Source organism: Trichomycterus rosablanca, chromosome 17 (assembly GCF_030014385.1).
Source record: "Trichomycterus rosablanca isolate fTriRos1 chromosome 17, fTriRos1.hap1, whole genome shotgun sequence".
Lineage (NCBI taxonomy): Eukaryota > Metazoa > Chordata > Actinopteri > Siluriformes > Trichomycteridae > Trichomycterus > Trichomycterus rosablanca.
Window position 1 is genome coordinate 28,962,176 of NC_086004.1, and position 21,241 is coordinate 28,983,416.

General features: G+C 40.4%; 1 protein-coding gene across 1 annotated transcript in view; it reads left to right on the top strand.

The window, feature by feature from the left end:
- nav2a (neuron navigator 2a) overlaps nucleotides 1-21,241 on the top strand; it is a 106,226-nt gene that overhangs the window by 77,982 nt on the left and 7,003 nt on the right. Inside the window, exons 16-26 of the mRNA XM_063013335.1 lie at nucleotides 202-519; nucleotides 1,539-1,604; nucleotides 3,238-3,395; nucleotides 4,511-4,690; nucleotides 10,033-10,085; nucleotides 14,302-14,325; nucleotides 17,491-17,565; nucleotides 19,336-19,419; nucleotides 19,569-19,692; nucleotides 19,878-20,014; nucleotides 21,019-21,188. Of these exons, the coding sequence (XP_062869405.1) occupies nucleotides 202-519; nucleotides 1,539-1,604; nucleotides 3,238-3,395; nucleotides 4,511-4,690; nucleotides 10,033-10,085; nucleotides 14,302-14,325; nucleotides 17,491-17,565; nucleotides 19,336-19,419; nucleotides 19,569-19,692; nucleotides 19,878-20,014; nucleotides 21,019-21,188 (1,389 nt within the window). The remainder of the gene's footprint in view (nucleotides 1-201; nucleotides 520-1,538; nucleotides 1,605-3,237; nucleotides 3,396-4,510; nucleotides 4,691-10,032; nucleotides 10,086-14,301; nucleotides 14,326-17,490; nucleotides 17,566-19,335; nucleotides 19,420-19,568; nucleotides 19,693-19,877; nucleotides 20,015-21,018; nucleotides 21,189-21,241) is intronic.

The following is a 21,241-nucleotide window of genomic DNA, read 5'->3' on the forward strand; positions in this document are numbered from 1 at the left end:
GTACACACACACACACACACACACACACACACACACACATATATATATATATATATATATATATATATAATGTGTACATACAATTACAGTGTCTGTCCATGGAATTGATATAAGATTTTGGAGTATGTCTATGGATAATATCATCTACTTTAATAATTAATGTGGAATTTTTTTCTTTGTATTTAAACTCTCTGTGTTCAGACTTTTCGGAGGTAAAGCAGCTAAACAAGCCGCCGCCGCCGCCGAGAGTCTGAAGAACTCGGTGGTCATTTCAAATCCTCACGCCTCCATCGGCCCCCTGGACTCTCCCTCGGCCGGCAGCGGCGGCGGCGCGGGGGGAAGCGAGCAGGCCTCCAGTCCCGGCTCGGGTTACTCGGGGGGCACGGGGACGTGGGGGTACCCCTCCGTCAGCAGCATGCACACCAGCTCGGAGTCCATCGACATGTCGGTCAGCAGCGGGCATCACCGCGACGACGGCCACCAGCCAATCACACGCACGGGCAGCAACAGGACTGACAGGTGGGGACGGGAAGTGGTTTGAGTGGGTATTACGGTGATTTTGATATGGTGTGTAGATGGTGTGTTGGAGAGCTGAGACCGGTGGTATTTAGGATGGACTGATTGGATACAATGATCATTCATCTGGGTTAGAATTAGACAGGCATCATTTGTGTGAGCTTGTTTGTATGCTTTCATTTGATGACATTCAATCAGGTGTTGAAATGGGATGTTTTATTGGGGTATTAAGTACCAATTATTATTATTATTATTATCCTGGTCACGGTCACAGTGGGTCTGATTTGTTGTCTATCACAGAACACAGAAACATTTATTTTTATAAATTATTTTTAATCTAATTCATTTAATTGGTATAACCATCATTCATGCAAATTGATACAGTATTATGCAAATGTTTGGACACCCCTGATAAAATTTCATGCTTTAATTTAATGTAAGAATAGTGAAAAAACCTTGAAAATAATTAAAATTACATATTAAAATAAAAGATACAGATTTAAGAGCTGCTAGACAATAATTGCACACATAGTTTGTAGTTATTTACACTAAAGGAATCCCTTTAAAACAAGTGATGTACCCAGTTATATTATTATAAATATAAAACATACATCAAAATATGAATAATATATTACTTATTGCACCTTTGTATTGCACTTATAAGACATGTAAATATGTAGTATGTCATATTTAACAAACGAACAGTAATTGTTAATAAAACGGTGCAGAAATTTGTTCCCTGGACAGGATGTGCTAACCTACACACAGTATAAAATCAGCTGTAAGACTGCACACACAGTGTTTTGGAATGAACCTCACCTGGATCTGGATGTTAGGGTCCCTGTATTTGGATGAGATACTTTGTGTGTTGTTTTTACACCCGTCTATTTTGTTGTGGTATTTGGGTAGGATAACCGAGTTTGGTGTTCTTCTACTTTTTCCTCCCTCACATTTTCACCTTCTTTTTCTTTCTTTCTATAATCCCTTGTTTCTAATCCATCTCTCCCTTTATCTCTCCTCAGCCCATTTTCTTCTCCCTCTGCTAGTCCTAAATTTAGCCGCAACACCTTACCTCGGAAACAGGACAGGTAACGGTGCTTGCGTGCTTTGCTGCTGTGAACATGCACACCTCTGCACACATCTGCCCTCTCTGTGTGTTTTAGAGTGTTGGCGCCTCCCAATGGTCACTTTGCATAAAAGATTTCTGCTTTCTCACCGTATAGCCAAAAGTATATGGACAGTCCTCCAGATTGTTAGATTCAGGTGTTTCAATCACACAAGTTTTAAACATATTTATACTATTAATTATACGTATTACATTATATGCTTTCAACTATTCAGCAACAGCTTGGTGAAGGCTACTCACTGTTTCAGCATGACACATGAGTTTGATGAGTTTGGTGTGTAGGAACTCAAAGCTGACTTGTAACATCAACCCCGATTGAACATTTTAGGGATAAATTATTACATTAATTGAGAGTCAGCTTGATACAATACATCTGCCTGAATTAATCAATACTCGTTTAACTGATTTGGCACAAATTCTTTAAGACATAATCCAAACTGTTGTGGTAAGCCTTCACAGAAGAGTAAAGGCTGTTACAGCTGCAAGGTGGGGGGGCAACTCTAATGCCTGGGGTGTCTTACTTTTGGCTGTATGGAGTATGTATGTAAACAATTTTATTCTTTGGTATGTACAGGTTTATTCTTATGATGATAATACACTTTAGATTTATTTATTTATTGCTTTATAGGAAGTTGATTAAACACTCCCTTTGCCCTTCTGCTTTTTAAAAATGTTTATAATTTGTGGTAGCTGTGGGCACTTTTGCTTTTGTGCACTTATTTCTGGTAAGGCATGGCACTTCTGTGGGTTAAATGTATGAAGCTTAAATGTATTTATGAGACCGTAATCCGCCCTTGCAGCCTGTCTACAGTAAACATACAGATTGGGGTGCACATTTACATTTTCAGCATTTTGCAGATGCTTTTTATTCAAAGCGACTTACAGTTTATTGTCTAAGCAATTGAGGGTTAAGAGCCTTGCTCAAGGGCCCAACAGTGGCAACCTGGCAGTGGTGGGGCTTAAACTAGCGACCTTTTGATTACTAATCCAGTACCTTAACCACTAGGCTTTAACTTCCCTATAAACTGTTGAAATAACCAACAATTGAAATGTCAAAGAGCTCAAGACTACAGAGAAAGTTATTAGTTAACTGATGTATTTAATTTTTTATGTTCTACCACCACTGATCAGGGTCGCTACACAATCGCTGAACAAATCCTAGACAGGTGAACAGTGTGGAGAGCACTAATTCTGCTTTTTTGAGAGAGAAGTTCTGCTCTTTGTTAAAAACCACTCTGTAAGCAGGTTTACTGACATTATGAACAATCCTTTCTCATTTGCACATAAACTGTATGTTGTGGTTGAAGCACCAGCTTCATACATACAAAATGCTTAGTACATCCTAACCCTGTGTGTTGCTGTGTGTCGCTGTGTGTGTACCACAATGTGTTTAAGTTCAATTTGGTTTTGGTTGAGCCACTGTATCCCCCTCCGCCCCTGTAATTTATCCCTGTACACACTGCTGGCTTGCTGATGCTGCGCCATATTTTGCTCTGTCAGTAATAATGAACACTGTCACTGTCACTTCATGCAAAGCACTTTGGAAAATGATTTGTCACTTGAAGTAAATAGGATTATTATTATTTTCTATGCAGGTACACTCCGTCACCACAGTTGCGACAAGACGAGGCGCGCGATTGGCTGCGCTCGCACTCCATCAGCGGGCTGCAGGATTCAGCAAGTAACTCTCCATTCTCCACCGGATCCAGCGTGACCTCACCATCCGGGAATCGATTCAACTTCGGGCATCTTGGTACAATCAATAGAACACAAAATAGCACTTTTTGGGCTCATATAAGAGAAAAAAATGCACTGTTACCATAGCAGCCTCATAAAAAAATAATGTTTTGGTATTGCGGTGGTTTTCCTATATATCCGTAACAAAACACAGCATCCAATAATGACAGAAATTGCTCAGTATTATCACTACAGTGCTACATACTAGTTTTATTTGCCTTACTGGCACACATATAGAATTAAGGTGCCTCATTTTTACAATATATGAGATTTTTAAATCCTGTATCATAATATTTATGTCTGAAATTGTTTCAAAGCTTATTAACTTTAATATACATAGTGTATATAGTGATAATGTTCAAACTATGCAAAATATTATGAGAATACAAGCACAGTACAAGCTGCCTGTGTGTCCTAACAGCTCGATCCTCTTGTAGCCTTGTGCAACAGCACAGATAAACAGTTGAACAAAATGTGCCACTGAAAATTTTAGACGTAATACCAAGAAACCAGGATACCAAGATCTGGCAAACACATTAGCCTGAACTTTGCTGTCATCACACAAATGCCAAACTGTTAAATTTTTCTTTATTTTCACCCCCGGTTGTGCATGAAGTGATAGGGGTTCAGTGTTTTTGTATCTTAGTACAGGTAGTGCTAAAGTTCCAGAGCTCCAGTCTCTGGTACTGCAATGAGTGTTAGCTCAGTATATTTGTGTAGTAGGAGTACTACTACTGCTGTAAATAAGCATTTCTGTTTATTTTTACCATTGATCTTGCTGGTGAGTGCTTGATTTTACAAAAACCACAAGCCAGCTCACGAAATGTGACTTCCTTCATGAGCTTATTGAGAAGTTGCACTTTACCTGTTTTAAAAGTGCTCATGCAGGCAGTTCTGTTTACCTTGTGCTGAATTCCCCAAAGATTCAATGTAAAATAGGTGTAGGAGGTGTCCAGTGTGAACATCTAAAAGGTGTTACAGCTTATCAGTTCTAGGAAATATCATGTTAATGACTATTCTAAATGCCAGAGCAAAGGATTCAGGTTGTGGTTAAACAACAATTTTAGATCATTTTTGTGCGTAAACTGTTGCCATATTACTTCTAATAAAGACGTGTTTGTGTGTTAGCAGCCAGTCCTACTACTGCAGCTCAGATTAACCTGGCCAGTCTGAGAAACAGCGGCCTGACCAATCAGGACACGGTGCTTGACGTGAGCAGCGAGGCCCGAATTAGAACCTCTTGTGTCTCACTGGACGAGAAAACACGCGTTATCAGTCGCTCTGCCTCCTTCAGAGACGGCTTCGAAGAAGGTGAGTGATTTTATGAAGGATGGATGGATGAGTGGGTGGGTGGATTTATTTATAGTTAGAAAGTACAGAAATAAGGGTCCACGCTTACATAGAACTTAAAAGCCACGAAAAGCACCTATTCTTTCACCTATTTCTAATTTTATAGAGAAATGTTTGTGTCATTTCCCTAAATGATTGTTATTGTTACAGCCCAGATAAATGTGCTGTAGCCTGCGGGTAAACACCATCATTACGTTAAGAGGTGTGACATTTAATAACAATAACGTTTGGTGTTTTATCACCAGCTTCAATTATTGAATCGCAGGTGAATTCCAACACGTGTATTATTACAGGATCACTGATGTCAACGGGAAAAGCCTACATTACTAAAATACCTTACAGGTACAACTGATCACCAAAACAACTCTGCTCAACATGTTTAAATCTAGATAGATAGATAGATAGATAGATAGATAGATAGATAGATAGATAGATAGATAGATAGATAGATAGATAGATAGATAGATAGATAGATAGATAGATAGATAGATAGATAGATAGATAGATAGATAGATAGATAGATAGACAGACAGACAGACAGACAGACAGACAGATATGTAGACAGATAGATAGATAGATAGATAGATAGATAGATAGATAGATAGATAGATAGATAGACAGACAGACAGACAGACAGACAGACAGATAGATAGATAGATAGATATGTAGACAGATAGATAGATAGATAGATAGATAGACAGACAGACAGACAGACAGATAGATATGTAGACAGATAGATAGATAGATAGATAGATAGATAGATAGACAGACAGACAGACAGACAGACAGACAGACAGATAGATAGATAGATAGATAGATAGACAGACAGACAGACAGACAGACAGACAGACAGGTAGATAGATAGATAGATATGTAGACAGATAGATAGATAGATAGATAGATAGATAGATAGATAGATAGACAGACAGACAGACAGACAGACAGACAGATAGATATGTAGACAGATAGATAGATAGATAGACAGACAGACAGACAGACAGACAGACAGACAGACAGATAGATAGATAGATAGATAGAAGGAGAATGATAGATAGATAGATAGATAGATACAGTCCTGCTCACCATTATTGGCACCCATGAAGTTTAAGTACATAATGTGGAATATCTCCTGGAAAAAAATGAATCAAGTGTAACAGCTTTTTTCTATAGAGAACTTGTGTTTGATACAAAAGAGCAAATGATAAACAACATTTAAAACTAAAAACAATGGGAGAGAAAAAATAGAAAAACCTAAAGCTTGCTGTGGCACTGGTATTGGCACCCTTTACAGTAAATCAGTATGGAAACACATTTTGACTCACCTGTGCTAAATCACAAATGAGAATCACCTGTGATAAATTGTCAGTGCCCATGTGACATTAATTACCCAATGAATGATGACTTCAGTGTTTTAAAAGGCCACAAGTTATTCCCTGTTCCTTTGTCACAATGGTGAAGACAAAGGAGCTGTCTGAGGACATCAGAAGTGCTATTATTAGCAAACACAAGACCTCCAAAGGGTATAAGGCCATCTCCAAAGACCTTGGTATCCCTGTTTCAACAGTGCGCAATGTTATTAAGAAGTTTGCCAAGCATGGAACAGTCAAGAACCTCCCTGGACGTGGAGGGAAGAGGAAAATTGATGAGAGATGTCTTCGAAGGTTGGTGCGAATGGTGGAAAAAACACCATGTCAAACATCCAAAGACCTGAAGGCCAACCTGGAACAGTCTGGGGTCTTGGTTTCAACAAGTACCATACGGCGCACACTAAACCAAGCAGAGCTTTATGGGCGAAGGCCAAGAAAGAAACCATTGCTGAAGAAAAGACATAAAAAGGAACGACTCAACTTTGCCGAAGAGTACCTGGACAAACCACAATCCTTCTGGGAAAATGTTCTGTGGACCGATGAAACAAAAATAGAGCTTTTTGGCAATGCACACCAACAGTTTGTTTACAGACGGCGCAATGAAGCGTATAAGGAAAAGAACACCCTACCTACAGTTAAGCATGGTGGAGGATCCATAATGCTGTGGGGCTGTTTTGCTGCGTCTGGTACTGGGGGCCTCGACCGTATCACAGGAATCATGAAATCGGAGAATTACCAAGAGATTTTAGAGCAAAATGTCCTACCCAGTGTAAGAAAACTTGGTTTGAGTCGAAGATCATGGGTCCTCCAGCAAGACAAAGACCCAAAGCACACATCCAAAAGCACGCAGGAATGGTTGAAAAGGAAGAAATGGACTGTTTTAAAATGGCCAGCAATGAGTCCTGATCTCAATCCCATTGAAAATCTGTGGGGTGAGCTGAAATCTGCCATTGGGAAAAAGAACCCTGCAAACATTCAAGAGCTCGAACAAACTGCAAAGGAAGAGTGGGAGAAAATACCAGCTGAGAAGTGCAAGAAGCTTATAGATGGCTACAAGAAACGTTTGGAGGCTGTCATCACTGCCAAAGGGTGTGCAACCAAATATTAAGGAGGGGTGCCTTTATTACTGCACATGCTGTTTTTTTCTGTTTCTTCTTTAAAATGACAACATGTAAGCTGAAAAACAATGTTCTTCGTTATATTACTTTGGACCTCCAATTAAAAAATCCTGATAATATAAATTTGGTACATTTCCATTTATTTCTGAAGATATTGTACAGGTTATGCAAAAAATGAAGGGGTGCCAATAATGGTGAGCAGGACTGTAGATAGATAGGTAGATAGATAGATAGATAGATAGACAGACAGACAGACAGACAGACAGACAGACAGATAGATATGTAGACAGATAGATAGATAGATAGATAGATAGATAGATAGATAGATAGATAGATAGATAGACAGACAGACAGACAGATAGATAGATAGATAGATAGATAGATAGATAGATAGATAGATAGACAGACAGACAGACAGACAGACAGACAGACAGATAGATAGATAGATATGTAGACAGATAGATAGATAGATAGATAGACAGACAGACAGACAGACAGACAGACAGACAGACAGACAGACAGACTAATGTCTAATGATTGATACTGGCATGAAAATTAAGGGTTGTTGATTAATTCATTACTATAATAAATAGAAAGTCTTGTGTAGCTGTACCAAAGCGATTTTTGACCCCTGGTTGCCCAGAATTGTTTTGATTCGATAGTATTAATGTAACTGTAGTAAAAAAGTGAAGTGATTATACTGTGATTACACCAAAAAAAATAATATCAAAGAAAGCTTGAAAGGGGAAAATAAAACTATAAATACACTATATGTTCAAATATACGAGGGAAGCTGTCCATGAGCTTGTTGGACATCATATTCCAGAACCATGAGCAGTAATATGGTGTCTTCAAACCTCCCTTTGCAGCTCTTACAACCACTTTCATTTTTTGGGGATTTCTTTACATGAGTGTGTCTTTGGAAGTTTGTGTTCATTCAGTCAAAATAGATTTTTTTAAGTCAGACACTGATGTACGTAGGTTCTAGTTCTTCCCATTAGTGCAGGTTGCTAAAATCCACCCCACCAAACTTCTCAGACCAGGTCTTTATGGACCCTTACTGTGTATGATCATACAGGAATGCTGGAATTAAACCTGTTTGAAGTTTGGATGTTTGTTTTATATAGTCAGTTGTGATTGTACACACCTGAATGCAATAGGTGTGGGGGAAACACCTGAACTAGGTGGGGTGTTGACACACTTTTGGCTATGTAGTGTGTACAAAAATAAAGCTATTTGAAACGGCAGCATTTAGTAATAAAACTCATTGTGTCGTTTGTGTTGTTATGAGTTAAATAAGGCGAGTCCGAGCAGATGAGTGATTCATCACAAAGTGGAAAAACATTTTTATTATTCCTCCTTTCATTTCTCCACCTCACGCCTCCACCTTTCTCTTCTATTTACTGTTTACATGAGTAATGTGCCGTGGTTCATAATCCATCCATCCATTTACAACCATGCGCTTGTGTGTGTCAGAAGGTCAGGTGAAGTGCAGTGTAGCCACGCCTTTTACCTGAAAAACACAATTACAGGAATTAGCAGTAATTAAGTCATTAAACCTAATTATCCGACGGTAGGGAGTCGTTAACGACAGACACCTGTACTGTACTGTAAGTTATCCCTACTGCTTTAAACCAATCAGAACTTCTTACACTGCTCTCAGCCAATCAGAACTCTATGCTGCTCTCAGCCAATTAGAACTCTATGCTGCTCTCAGCCAATTAAAAGTCTAATGCTGCTCTCAGCCAATTAGAAGTCTATATGCTGCTCTCAGCCAATTAGAACTCTTTATGCTGCTCTCAGCCAATTAGAACTCTATATGCTGCTCTCAGCCAATCAGAACTCTATGCTGCTCTCAGCCAAATAGAGCTTTATATGCTGCTCTCAGCCAATCAGAACTCTATATGCTGCTCTCAGCCAAATAGAACTCTATATGCTGTTCTCAGCCAATCAGAACTCTATATGCTGCTCTCAGCTAATCAGAACTCTATATGCTGCTCTCAGCTAATCAGAACTCTATATGCTGCTCTCAGCTAATCAGAACTCTATATGCTGCTCTCAGCCAATTAGAACCCACTGTACTTCTTCAATTATGAATTTTGACATTTATTTTTATAAACCACTTTATCCTGGTCAGGGTCATGGTGGGTCCGGTTATGCTGTGAAACACTGGGCTTGAGGCAGGAATACCTTTGACCGATACTATCGCATTGCTTTGATTATACCCAAACCCAAAACCCAAAGAGCATTACTAAAACATTACCACCTACACCCCCCACCCTTCCACACACACATACCCTTAAACACAAATCAATAGAACACATACACTATATGGCCAAAATTATGTAGACACCCCTTGTAATTATCCCACATGCACTTTCTTTCTTTGTTTTCTTGTTTTTTTCAATGTTCTTTTGCCATCTTGTTTCTTTTCTTTTCACCCTTTGCAGTTTCTGTCACCATCTACCCCACTCTTTCTCCACATTCTCTCTTTTTTATGCATTTCAGAACAAACCATGCATGTAAATCTCCCACTGGGTGGCTCTTTTTTCTTCTCTCTGATCTCTCTCCTGTCTGTCATCATAACAGGAGCTCAGTTTCTCCTCCGGGGAGCGTCGTGTTATCACAGAGCCCGTGGATGCTTCGAGTGTGTGTGATTTACTGCAGTGTGTCACGTAGAGTAGGGAGCATTGTGGTATTCGAAACCAGGGAAACTAAGCGACTAAAAACAGCATACGGTTATAAATCCTATGATGAGCTGCCGATCTCTGATATGGCTGTACATTCTGAACCTTTCTATCTGTCTGTTTGTATGCAGTTCACGGTTCTTCTCTATCTCTGGTCTCCAGCACGTCCTCCATCTACTCTACGGTGAGTTTTTATTCTGATTTTATGTCTCAGTTATTATCCTGCTCTAATGAACCTGGAACAAGATGAAAACAGACGCAGTTGGGTGCATGTTTTATACCATGCCCACATCGTGCCCACTCAAACACTCATGATTAATCTACAGCCTGCTACACTTTAAGCAATGAGTTTGATCCTAGCGTTTATGCTGTGTTCACAGTAAATCTATATTTACACTGCGGGCTGGGGTGGATTAATGCACAGGCTAGCATAGAATGCAACCTAGGGGCCCCACGCCGATAAGGGCCTTCTGAATGACTGGACATTGTGCGTTTTTTGTCTGATAGGGATGATGTAACTGTACTAAAGTTTCCCAGGGGGAAAATGTAAGAGAGAGATACTAAATAAGAGAGAAATTTAAATATAATATAATTTTTATACACTATAAGTCCAAAAGTATGAGGACACCTGACCATGAGCTTGTTTGGTATTGGAATCCCACTCCAATAACATGTGCAAAAATATGGAGTTACCCTAACCACCCTGCAAACAACCCCTTCCCCACCCTCCTCTTTCCCACAAATAAATAAATAAATAAAATCTTGTGTTTTTTGGGGGAAGTCAGAATAACATTTGTGAGGTCAGGCACTGATTTCAGATGAGAATACCTGGCTTGCAATTCATCCCAAAGATGTTCAATGGCGTTGTGCACAGCGGCACAGTCAGGTTGAAACAGCACAAGGCCTTCCCAAAACTATTGCCACAAAGTTGTGTGACTGGTGTGACTGAAACACCTGAACTGAAGTAATTCAGAGGGGTGTCCACATACTTCTGGCCTCATGGTGTATGTGTTTTATAGATTTGTGAGTATGCAGGGGGGTTGGAAAGGATGTAGCTGGTACTGTTTAGCCACGCTCTGTTTTACACCCAGCCAGGTGTACTCTCCTGTGTGGGCGGAGCTAAAGGTGTGTCACATGGGTGAGAGAAAGTGGATATACATGTGCTGACAGAGTGAAGCTATTAGAGACAACATACACAAGAGACAGAAAGAGAGATGAGTGATATTTTAACAGATTTAGATACAGACTGAGGGAAAATACATGTAGAGGAATAAAATAAAGAATAAAAGTAAAGATGATGGCTACCCTGTCTATCACGGGCGCTGTGAGTGCTTGGCATAATACGGTAAGATGGATTTATACGTGATTTTCAGTAAATATACATAATAATACTTTGAACACCTATATGTATCTATGTGTACATATAAATGTATAATGTGGGGTGTAATAAAATACATTTGTATGACAGTAAAGCACAGAATGTACAGATTATAATTTATACGATATATTTTGATGGATGCTGTAGGCTGTCTAATTAAGGAGCATGTGAGAGGTTAAGTCAGTCTGTTTAGTAACCGTATTATCAAGAGTTTTTACCAAGGAATTAAAACATTGTGTGTCTTTTTCTTGCAGCTGTTCATTATTATTTTCATTAAAGGTTTCATGTTTGCTATTGATAACATGCATTTTAAAAACATTAATGATCAGATATTGAATCTATGCCACAGTTTCAATACTGCACATCACTTGCACATCAAAAACTACCTATTTCATTTATGTAATGGCATACACAGGATTTTCACCTTTACTTCCATTTCATATTTATATATTTTTATATTTTCTATAGTTTTTATATTGCACAAAACTGCACCTTTTTAAAATTACAATGTAAATTGCACATGCTAAATGTTTACAATGTTTTCTATGTTTACAGGTATGAATGTGTGTGTTAGAGAGAGAGTGAGCTGTGTGAATAAGATTGTCTGTATTGTATTTTTCGTGCACTGCAAGCATCTGTGTAACCAAAAACAAATTCCTTGTATGTGTGAGCATACTTGGCCAATAAAGCCCGATTCCGATTCCGATATCTGTTTTTATTGTTGTATTTTTATGATATTGTTATTTGAAAAAAGAACTATATTTCTATGTACCTATGTACATTATGTGGCCAAAAGTATGAAGTTTGAACCGCCTTCCCCCTCCTCTGTGGCTGTAACGGTCTTCACTCTTCTGGTGAACTTTTCAGCAAGAGTGTGTCTGTGGGCATTTGTGTCCATTCATTTTAAAAAGCGTTTGTGAGGTCAGAAGCTCTTGATGGAAATGCACTGGTTCAGAAGCCACAATCTGGCTCGGTGCAGGTCATTGGTACACACCAATTTAATTTTGTGTTCGTATGATTTGTGTAAATCCTATTTATTTAAGTTTCCTCCAGGCCACTCAAAGAGGACGGGGGTCCCTACTGAGTCTGGTTCCTCTCAAGGTTTCTTCCTGTAATTTTAAGGGAGTTTTTCCTTGCCACTGTTGCCCTCGGCTTGCTCAGCAGGGGGTTTTGGTCTGTTGGTCCTGGATTCTGTAAATTTGCTTTGAGACAACGTCTATTTTAAAAAGCGCTATGTAAATAAATTTGACTTGACTTGATTTGACCAAACCTTCCCTTAAACAAACCTTCCCCAAACTGTTGCCTAAATTGGGAATCATATCAGTTATTTTATATCATCATTTTTAGAAATCAGACCCACCAGAAAATTCTAATCATGTTGTTTTATGGGTGTCTAATATTTTTGGCCGTATAGTGTATGTCAGCTTATTGATGTAAGTTTGTGAAGTGTGTGTGTGGGCGTTTGTTTGTATGTTTATTAGGATTTTTAACATCATGTTTAACACTTCGGTTACATTCATGACAGACACGGTAGTTATTTAATTTAGTTATTTAATTCAGTGTCTCCAATTCACCTCACTTGCATGTCTTTGGACTGTGGGAGGAAACCGGAGCACCCGGAGGAAACCCACGTGGACAAGGGGAGAACATGCAAACTCCACACAGAAAGGACCCGGAACCGCCCCACCTGGGGATCGAACCCAGGACCTTCTTGCTGTGAGGCGGCAGTGCTACCCACTCAGCCACCATGCCACCCGTGTGTGGGCGTGATGAAGTGTCTGAGTGTATGTTACACACCTCAGGCACTTTTCCTGGGTGTTAATGTTTTGACTGGAGCAATGTACATTGTGTAATTGTGTGTGTGTGTGTGTGTGTGTGTGCGTGCGTAGGATGTTACCTAGCAACACACACCTTCGTGCGAGCCCAAAAAAGCTGAACACACACACACACACAGATGAAGGTGGAGACGAATTATTATTTTCTTCTGTAAAGCTGCTGTCACAACACGTAGTGTTTATACTCACGCTAATGACGATCCACCCGATAACTGTCGTATCGTTGTCTGATCATTATCTAAATACTTAGCACTCATCAGATCGTCACTGCATTATCTAAAACTAAAGTAAAGTAAATCAAAGTAATCAATACATGTACACTGTTAATCTGGTCTTTTTTTGCATCTCCACAACTGCACGTGTGGAAAAATAAGCCACTGTTTCAAATAGTAATCAGAATTTTATAGTATTTTATTAAAAATACATTTTAATCAACATTTAATCAAGCAATCTTTTTATTATTTTAAACACAAGTTCTCCACTGTTTATGTTAAACTGGAGTTAATAGTGTTTATGGGGTATTAAGCCCGGATAGAAATAGGAAGCTTGCGTCAGGAAGGGCATCCGGCATAAAAACTGTGCCAAGTCTGGTATGAATGCCAGATCTGCTGTAGCGCCCCCTATATATACACAGGAGCAGGTGAAAGAAAAAATGTAGTTTGGTTCTTTATTTGTATTACTTTATTATTTAGTTTGGTGGTTCAGTGGTCTGTTATGCTAAGATCTGGGTTTGAATCTCATTCATGATTGGCTATTGGGGAAGGGGGGGTAGGGTTAAGGTTATTAGATGGCGGTGAGACCCAGTGATGGATGGTCTTGCAGTGTTTTTTGTCAGAACTAGACCTGTTGGGACCCTGACCAGGATAAAGCAGTTTTTCAGGGGATTCATATTTGTCAGCTGAAATACAGTAGAGGCAAGATAGAGGGGTGTGTAGGGCAGTTGTAGCGTAGTGGTTAAAGTACTGGACTAGTAATCGAAAGGTTGCTGGTTCAAGCCACACCATCGCCAGATTGCCACTGTTGGGCCCTTGAGCAAGGCCCTTAACTTTCAGTTGCTTAGACAGTGTACTGTACTGTCACTGTACTGTAAGTCGCTTTGCATAAATGCTGAGAATTTTAATGTGTGTGTGTGTGTCTGTGCATGTTAAAATTAATCCTGTACTTAATGATATTTTTGTGTTTTTCAGAATGAGGAGAAATCGCAGTCGGAGGTAAGAACACACACACACACACACACACACACATATATATTTTTTCCTGTAAGTACTCTAACACACTGACAGTAAGGTGGCTGCAGTCAGTGACATGACAACAGTGAGCAAAGTTCATCTTTATGCAAATGTGGAGCAAAAGTGTCTTGTTGGCAACAGTGATACGTGCTGTGATTAGATTCTCCTGAGGGCACCTTGTTGGGTAAACCAGAGAGTAAAAGTGGTTCGTTAAATGTAAAATCACTCATGCAGCACTAACCGAGTGGTACTGATAAACGGGGTTGCCAGGTCTCCGGAGATTAATCTTGTTTTGGTGTCGTCTTACCAGTTCAGGTTCAGTCTAGACACTCCGTTGCTGTGTGTGTTTGTGCAACAATTACAGTGGCTTAGGATAACAGGGACAGTGAAGCCACAGGTACAGTGTATCACAAAAGTGAGTACACCCCTCACATTTCTGCAGATATTTAAGTATATCTTTTCATGGGACAACACTGACAAAATGACACTTTGACACAATGAAAAGTAGTCTGTGTGCAGCTTATATAACAGTGTAAATTTATTCTTCCCTCAAAATAACTCAATATACAGCCATTAATGTCTAAACCACCGGCAACAAAAGTGAGTACACCCCTAAGAGACTACACCCCTAAATGTCCAAATTGAGCACTGCTTGTCATTTTCCCTCCAAAATGTCATGTGATTTGTTAGTGTTACTAGGTCTCAGGTGTGCATAGGGAGCAGGTGTGTTCAATTTAGTAGTACAGCTCTCACACTCTCTCATACTGGTCACTGAAAGTTCCAACATGGCACCTCATGGCAAAGAACTCTCTGAGGATCTTAAAAGACGAATTGTTGCGCTACATGAAGATGGCCAAGGCTACAAGAAGATTGCCAACACCCTGAAACTGAGCTGCAGCACAGTGGCCAAGATCATCCAGCGTTTTAAAAGAGCAGGGTCCACTCAGAACAGACCTTGCGTTGGTCATCCAAAGAAGCTGAGTGCACGTGCTCAGCGTCACATCCAACTGCTGTCTTTGAAAGATAGACGCAGGAGTGCTGTCAGCATTGCTGCAGAGATTGAAAAGGTGGGGGGTCAGCCTGTCAGTGCTCAGACCATACGCCGCACACTACATCAAATTGGTCTGCATGGCTGTCACCCCAGAAGGAAGCCTCTTCTGAAGTCTCTACACAAGAAAGCCCGCAAACAGTTTGCTGAAGACATGTCAACAAAGGACATGGATTACTGGAACCATGTCCTATGGTCTGATGAGACCAAGATTAATTTGTTTGGTTCAGATGGTCTCAAGCATGTGTGGCGGCAATCAGTTGAGGAGTACAAAGATAAGTGTGTCATGCCTACAGTCAAGCATGGTGGTGGGAATGCCATGGTCTGGGGCTGCATGAGTGCAGCAGGTGTTGGGGAGTTACATTTCATTGAGGGACACATGAACTCCAATATGTACTGTGAAATACTGAAGCAGAGCATGATCCCCTCCCTCCGGAAACTGGGTCGCAGGGCAGTGTTCCAGCATGATAATGACCCCAAACACACCTCTAAGACGACCACTGCTTTATTGAAGAGGCTGAGGGTAAAGGTGATGGACTGGCCAAGCATGTCTCCAGACCTAAACCCAATAGAACATCTTTGGGGCATCCTCAAGCGGAAGGTGGAGGAGCGCAAAGTCTCGAATATCCACCAGCTCCGTGATATCGTCATGGAGGAGTGGAAAAGCATTCCAGTGGCAACCTGTGAAGCTCTGGTAAACTCCATGCCCAGGAGAGTTAAGGCAGTTCTGGGAAATAATGGTGGCCACACAAAATATTGACACTTCAGGAACTTTCACTAAGGGGTGTACTCACTTTTGTTGCCGGTGGTTTAGACATTAATGGCTGTATATTGAGTTATTTTGAGGGAAGAATAAATTTACACTGTTATATAAGCTGCACACAGACTACTTTTCATTGTGTCAAAGTGTCATTTTGTCAGTGTTGTCCCATGAAAAGATATACTTAAATATCTGCAGAAATGTGAGGGGTGTACTCACTTTTGTGATACACTGTACATCCTCTTGGTTTGGTTTGGCCACAGCTCAAATCTGGCAACATATTTATTAAGACATTAAAACAACCAGCAAATAAAGCTTTGTGCAGTAGGATGAAAATTGCTGCTGGTGCATAAGCACACACACACACACATTCCTTTCATGGGTACAGAGTTTCCTAACTATTGTATGGATCTATTACACCTTGTACCTACATGTTCTGTTTTACTGTGTGTGTGTACATGTGTGTGCTCATGTTTCCAACAACCTGTTGTAAAAACACAAACTGGAGGTGGTTTCACTCAGGTCCTGTTTCACCCTCATGTTTCAGAAATCTTTGTCTGATTCTATCATGACCTGTAACTGTACACACACTGACAGGGACAGCTCATCTCAGCTCTAAACTACGTGATCAAAAGTATCCGGACACCCAAACGGATGCTTTCCACTAGATTTGGACCCATAACTGCAGGGATTTACTTCTAATTATTTGCAAGAACATTACTGGGGTATAAATGGCTTGGTGTCAGTATTCTAAGGCCTCCCGCAGGTGGTGGATGGTGTTGATGTTAAGACTTGGGAGCACATTCAAGTTCTTTTATATTATTCTCACCTTTTGATTTCATTATTCAGCTCATTAGGGGCATCACCATGGTGAAACAGAATAGGATATTCCCCAAACTGTTGCACAATTCTTTCTGCTAATGTTGCTTCCAAGGCAAATTGGAACACGGAACGATTTGAAGTGAGGTTCCAATAGCTTGTGTGGCTACACGACTAAGCTGTTGTTGCTTCTAGACATTTCCACTTCACAACGATGCCTGAAATCACAGAAATCACTGGTTCGAAAGAGTGTCTACATACTTTTGGCTATGGACAACAGGACACGACACTGCGACTGGAAATAGTGAACAGTACAAAGGAGATGCGTGTATGAGTGTATTATTTCTTTATAAACACACCTGCAAGCTACCGTGTCATTCTCTAGTGTTTTTCTTTAACACACCTGTGTACCAGGTGAGCTCTGTATTAAGCTCCGCCCACCGCCACGCCCACTCCACCTCTTTCTTTAATATTCCTGGGTTTTTGTCTTCTCTTTTCATCCCGTTTGTTTTTATTTCAGATCCGCAAGTTGCGCAGGGAGCTCGATGCCTCACAGGAGAAAGTTTCAGCGCTGACGACCCAGCTGAGCGCCAACGTGAGTACACACGCGCACACACACACACACACACACACACACACAGGTGTGTGACGTTTGATTTGAATACACACATGAATGAATAGGTGTGTAACCGGTTCTGCATAGCGTGAGTGTGTTGCGTGTTACTGTTTAATACTCGGTGTGGGCGGGTTTTCCTAATGCAGGTACTATTTCCTAGACAACAGCTACCTGTAAAAGAGGCGTGGCCACCCACTCAAATTTTACACCTATATAAGCCATGCTACACTGGATTGTTTTGAACTTATGGTACTTACAGAAAAGCAGAAAGCATTGCAGACTGAACCGTACATCAATTTAAAGATTATTTTAATATGAACCCATTACCTCACTTCAGTTTAAAGCATTTCTGCAAACAGCTGCTGCAGCTGTGCAATCATTCCAGAATGACCTGCAAAAACAGGTTCATCCTGAAGAGTACAGAACTGTTTAGTCTTTGACTGGTGAACATTTCTGCATGTGACTCTGCAGTCTGTGTGTGTAGGAGTGTACATTTGGGTGCACATTAGCGTGTTTTGGTTGGCGTTTGGGGACAGTCAGGCTCCATAACACAACATAGCATTGAATCTGTAGAGGGAACGTTGTGTCTGAGTGTGTCTGAGTTCATAGGCATGTGCTCAGATATATTAAGATTCACGTCATATTAGTATCAAGTCTCAGATAAAGACCGAGACAGTGACAGTGACCTAGAGAGAAACCAGGAGACAAAAGAGGAGAGATAATACAGAGAGAAGGTCAGTGTGATGTCATCGTGTCTGGAATTAATTTGTTTATCAGTGAAACGTGGACGCTCAGGGTTAGATGTTCTAAGCCAGAACATGCTGTACATAAAAAAAAAACTTTTTAATGCATAAAACACAGATTTTTGGTCATGTACATGGCAACACACAAATTGCTGCTCTATCCCATTCATGTAAACATTTACCAGTAGTTAGTAGATAATAATAATAATAATAATAATAATAAGTTTCACTTATAAAGCGCCTTTCACAAATCCCAAGGTCACTTTACATACAAAAATAACAATCACACCGAACTAGCAGGGGAGGACGGGGAAAAGTGCAGAGAAAAGAGATGGGTTTTTAGTAAAGTTTAAAATTTAGATAGAGAAGTAGTAGAACATAGCGAGGATGGAAGAGAGTTCCAAAGCGAAGGGGCAGCAACACTGAAAGATCGGCCACCCATGGTGCTCAGTCTGAACCTGGGAACCACTAGGAGACCGGCATCTGATGACCTTAGGTTACGGGAGGGATTGTAGAATTTTAGGAGGTCTGAAAGATAAACAGGACCCAAACCATGGAGTGCCTTATAGGTCTTGTTCTAAAGATTTAGCTTCCAAAACCAGGTGTAAACCATCCGTCGTATTGCTAGAAGCAGTCATGTATCTAGGGTTAATTATTTTCCATATTCAGTTGGAATTATCATTCGTAACGAGTAGCTCATAGTTTATTTATGTTTTGTTATTGCTCTATCCTGGTCAGGGTCGTGTTGGGTCAGATTTACACAGAATCACTGAACGCAGGGCAGAAACACCCCAGACCAGCCAAACGTCTGTATGTATATACCTGACTGGTCAATAGCATTACTGCATCCTGTATCCTGTAGCCCTGTGTCCTAGCTGTAGTGGGTTAGCATATTTTACCAAACTGCCACCACAGTGAAATAAGTAATATGATATAATAATAATATAGTAATATTAAATAAATAATTCTGTGTGCATGTGCATGTGTGTGTGTGTGTGTGTTTCAGGCTCACCTGGTTGCAGCATTTGAACAGAGTTTGGCCAACATGACCATCAGACTGAAGAGTCTAACAATGACTGCCGAACAGAAGGTACACACACACACACACACACACACACACACACACACACATTTTCGCAAAGTATTTATTTCTAATGTATTAGAGATGCACACATAACAGTAGAACTAACTGTATTTAAATTGTACATGTGTCTGTGTGTGTGTGTGTGTGTGTGTTAGGACTCCGAGCTCGGCGAACTAAGAAAGACGATCGAGCTCTTGAAGAAGCAGAACTCTGTGGCTCAGGCCGCCATCAATGGAGTCATCAACACACCTGAACTCCCCTGTAAACCTCACCGCACCAGTGAGTTCCAGCTCACAGATCTGCACTTACAGGCCACTTTATTAGGAACACATATACACATACTTATACAGTATGTGTTATTATCCATGTGGCAGCAGCATAATGCAGTAAAGTACACAGAGGTCCTGTTCACACTCTTAAGAAAATATATGTCTGTGTGTGTGTGTGTGTGTGTGTGTGTGTAGGTTCTGTAGGTTCTGCGTCAGTGCAGGCGGAGATGTGCATGCGCAGACAGCACTCGTCTGATAGTGTGTCCAGCATCACCAGTCACTCCAGCATGGAGAACTCGGAGAACAGCAGCAAGAAGAAGAAGAAGAACTGGGTACATGCACAGACCACACACACACACACACACACACACACACTCACACACTTTCCGCATCTAAATGTGTGATTTCTGCCTCTATTCCTGTCGCATCGTTGGACAGGTATCTGAGGTAAGAGCATGGATGCTGCCAATAAATAAATACATTTGGCTTCATATTACGCTATGCTGCTAAGCTATAACCTGCTAGCTTTATCTCCTTCCCCCCATGCTGTCTGCTTAGCCCCCCCCCGCCCCCCATTCTTTCAGGACTAGAAATTAAGGATTTGATTTCATCAGTCAGACTTGCACCCTCGCCTGAGTAATGAATGATCATACATTTAAAACCTAGTCTTGATTCAGTTTTAATTTCAAAGGTAATAAATGATCATATGTCATTTTTATCAAGGTTGAGGACTTTTTAAAAATGTTTTTTGCATATATTTTAACCTCATATGAATCACACAAGGCTGCAGTTGTAAAACTGACACTATTCTGTGTGTGTGACCTCAGTCTGCAGTGGAAGTTAAAAGTCTGAGACCACTAGTAATCAAGGCTTCTAGTTTGCATTTTGTCTGAAATTTAATACATTGTTTATTACTATTACTACTGTTTTTTTAGGTTTTTGTTATGGCCATATTACATGACCATATTTATAGTAGGTGAACAACAATGTTTTTACTTGAACAATGTTCTGAAGAATGGATCAAATCCACCTGCTTACAGTCATCCAAGCATCTGCTTCAATAGAAAGGATCAGACTGAAGCAAATCTGACCTTTCATACATGATCGCTTTTACAAATATGTTCTTTTAAAACCACATAAAACCCCCCTTTATTTTATATCACCTGAGCTTCTGCCATGGTTAAAGTCTGCGCACGGCCCTGATGCACCAGAATGCATTTTAAACACCTGATTTAAATCCCTTCCTTTTTCAATAATTTCACCCAGACCTTCACATCAGGATCTTCTTGTAGCACATTTTTCTTATTTGCTGTTTTCTCTCTCTCGTTTTTTACAGCTGCGTAGCTCCTTCAAGCAGGCTTTTACCAAGAAGAAGTCTCCTAAATCGGCCTCGTCTCATTCCGACATCGAGGAGATGAACGACTCGCTCCCGTCCTCACCGAAGCTCATTCGTAACGGGTCCACCAGTAACACCCCTGTACTCAGGACCTCTCACTCCAACTCACTGTACGTACGTTCTAAAAGCTTGAATCTGTGTAGACGCCCGTCTGGCTGATATA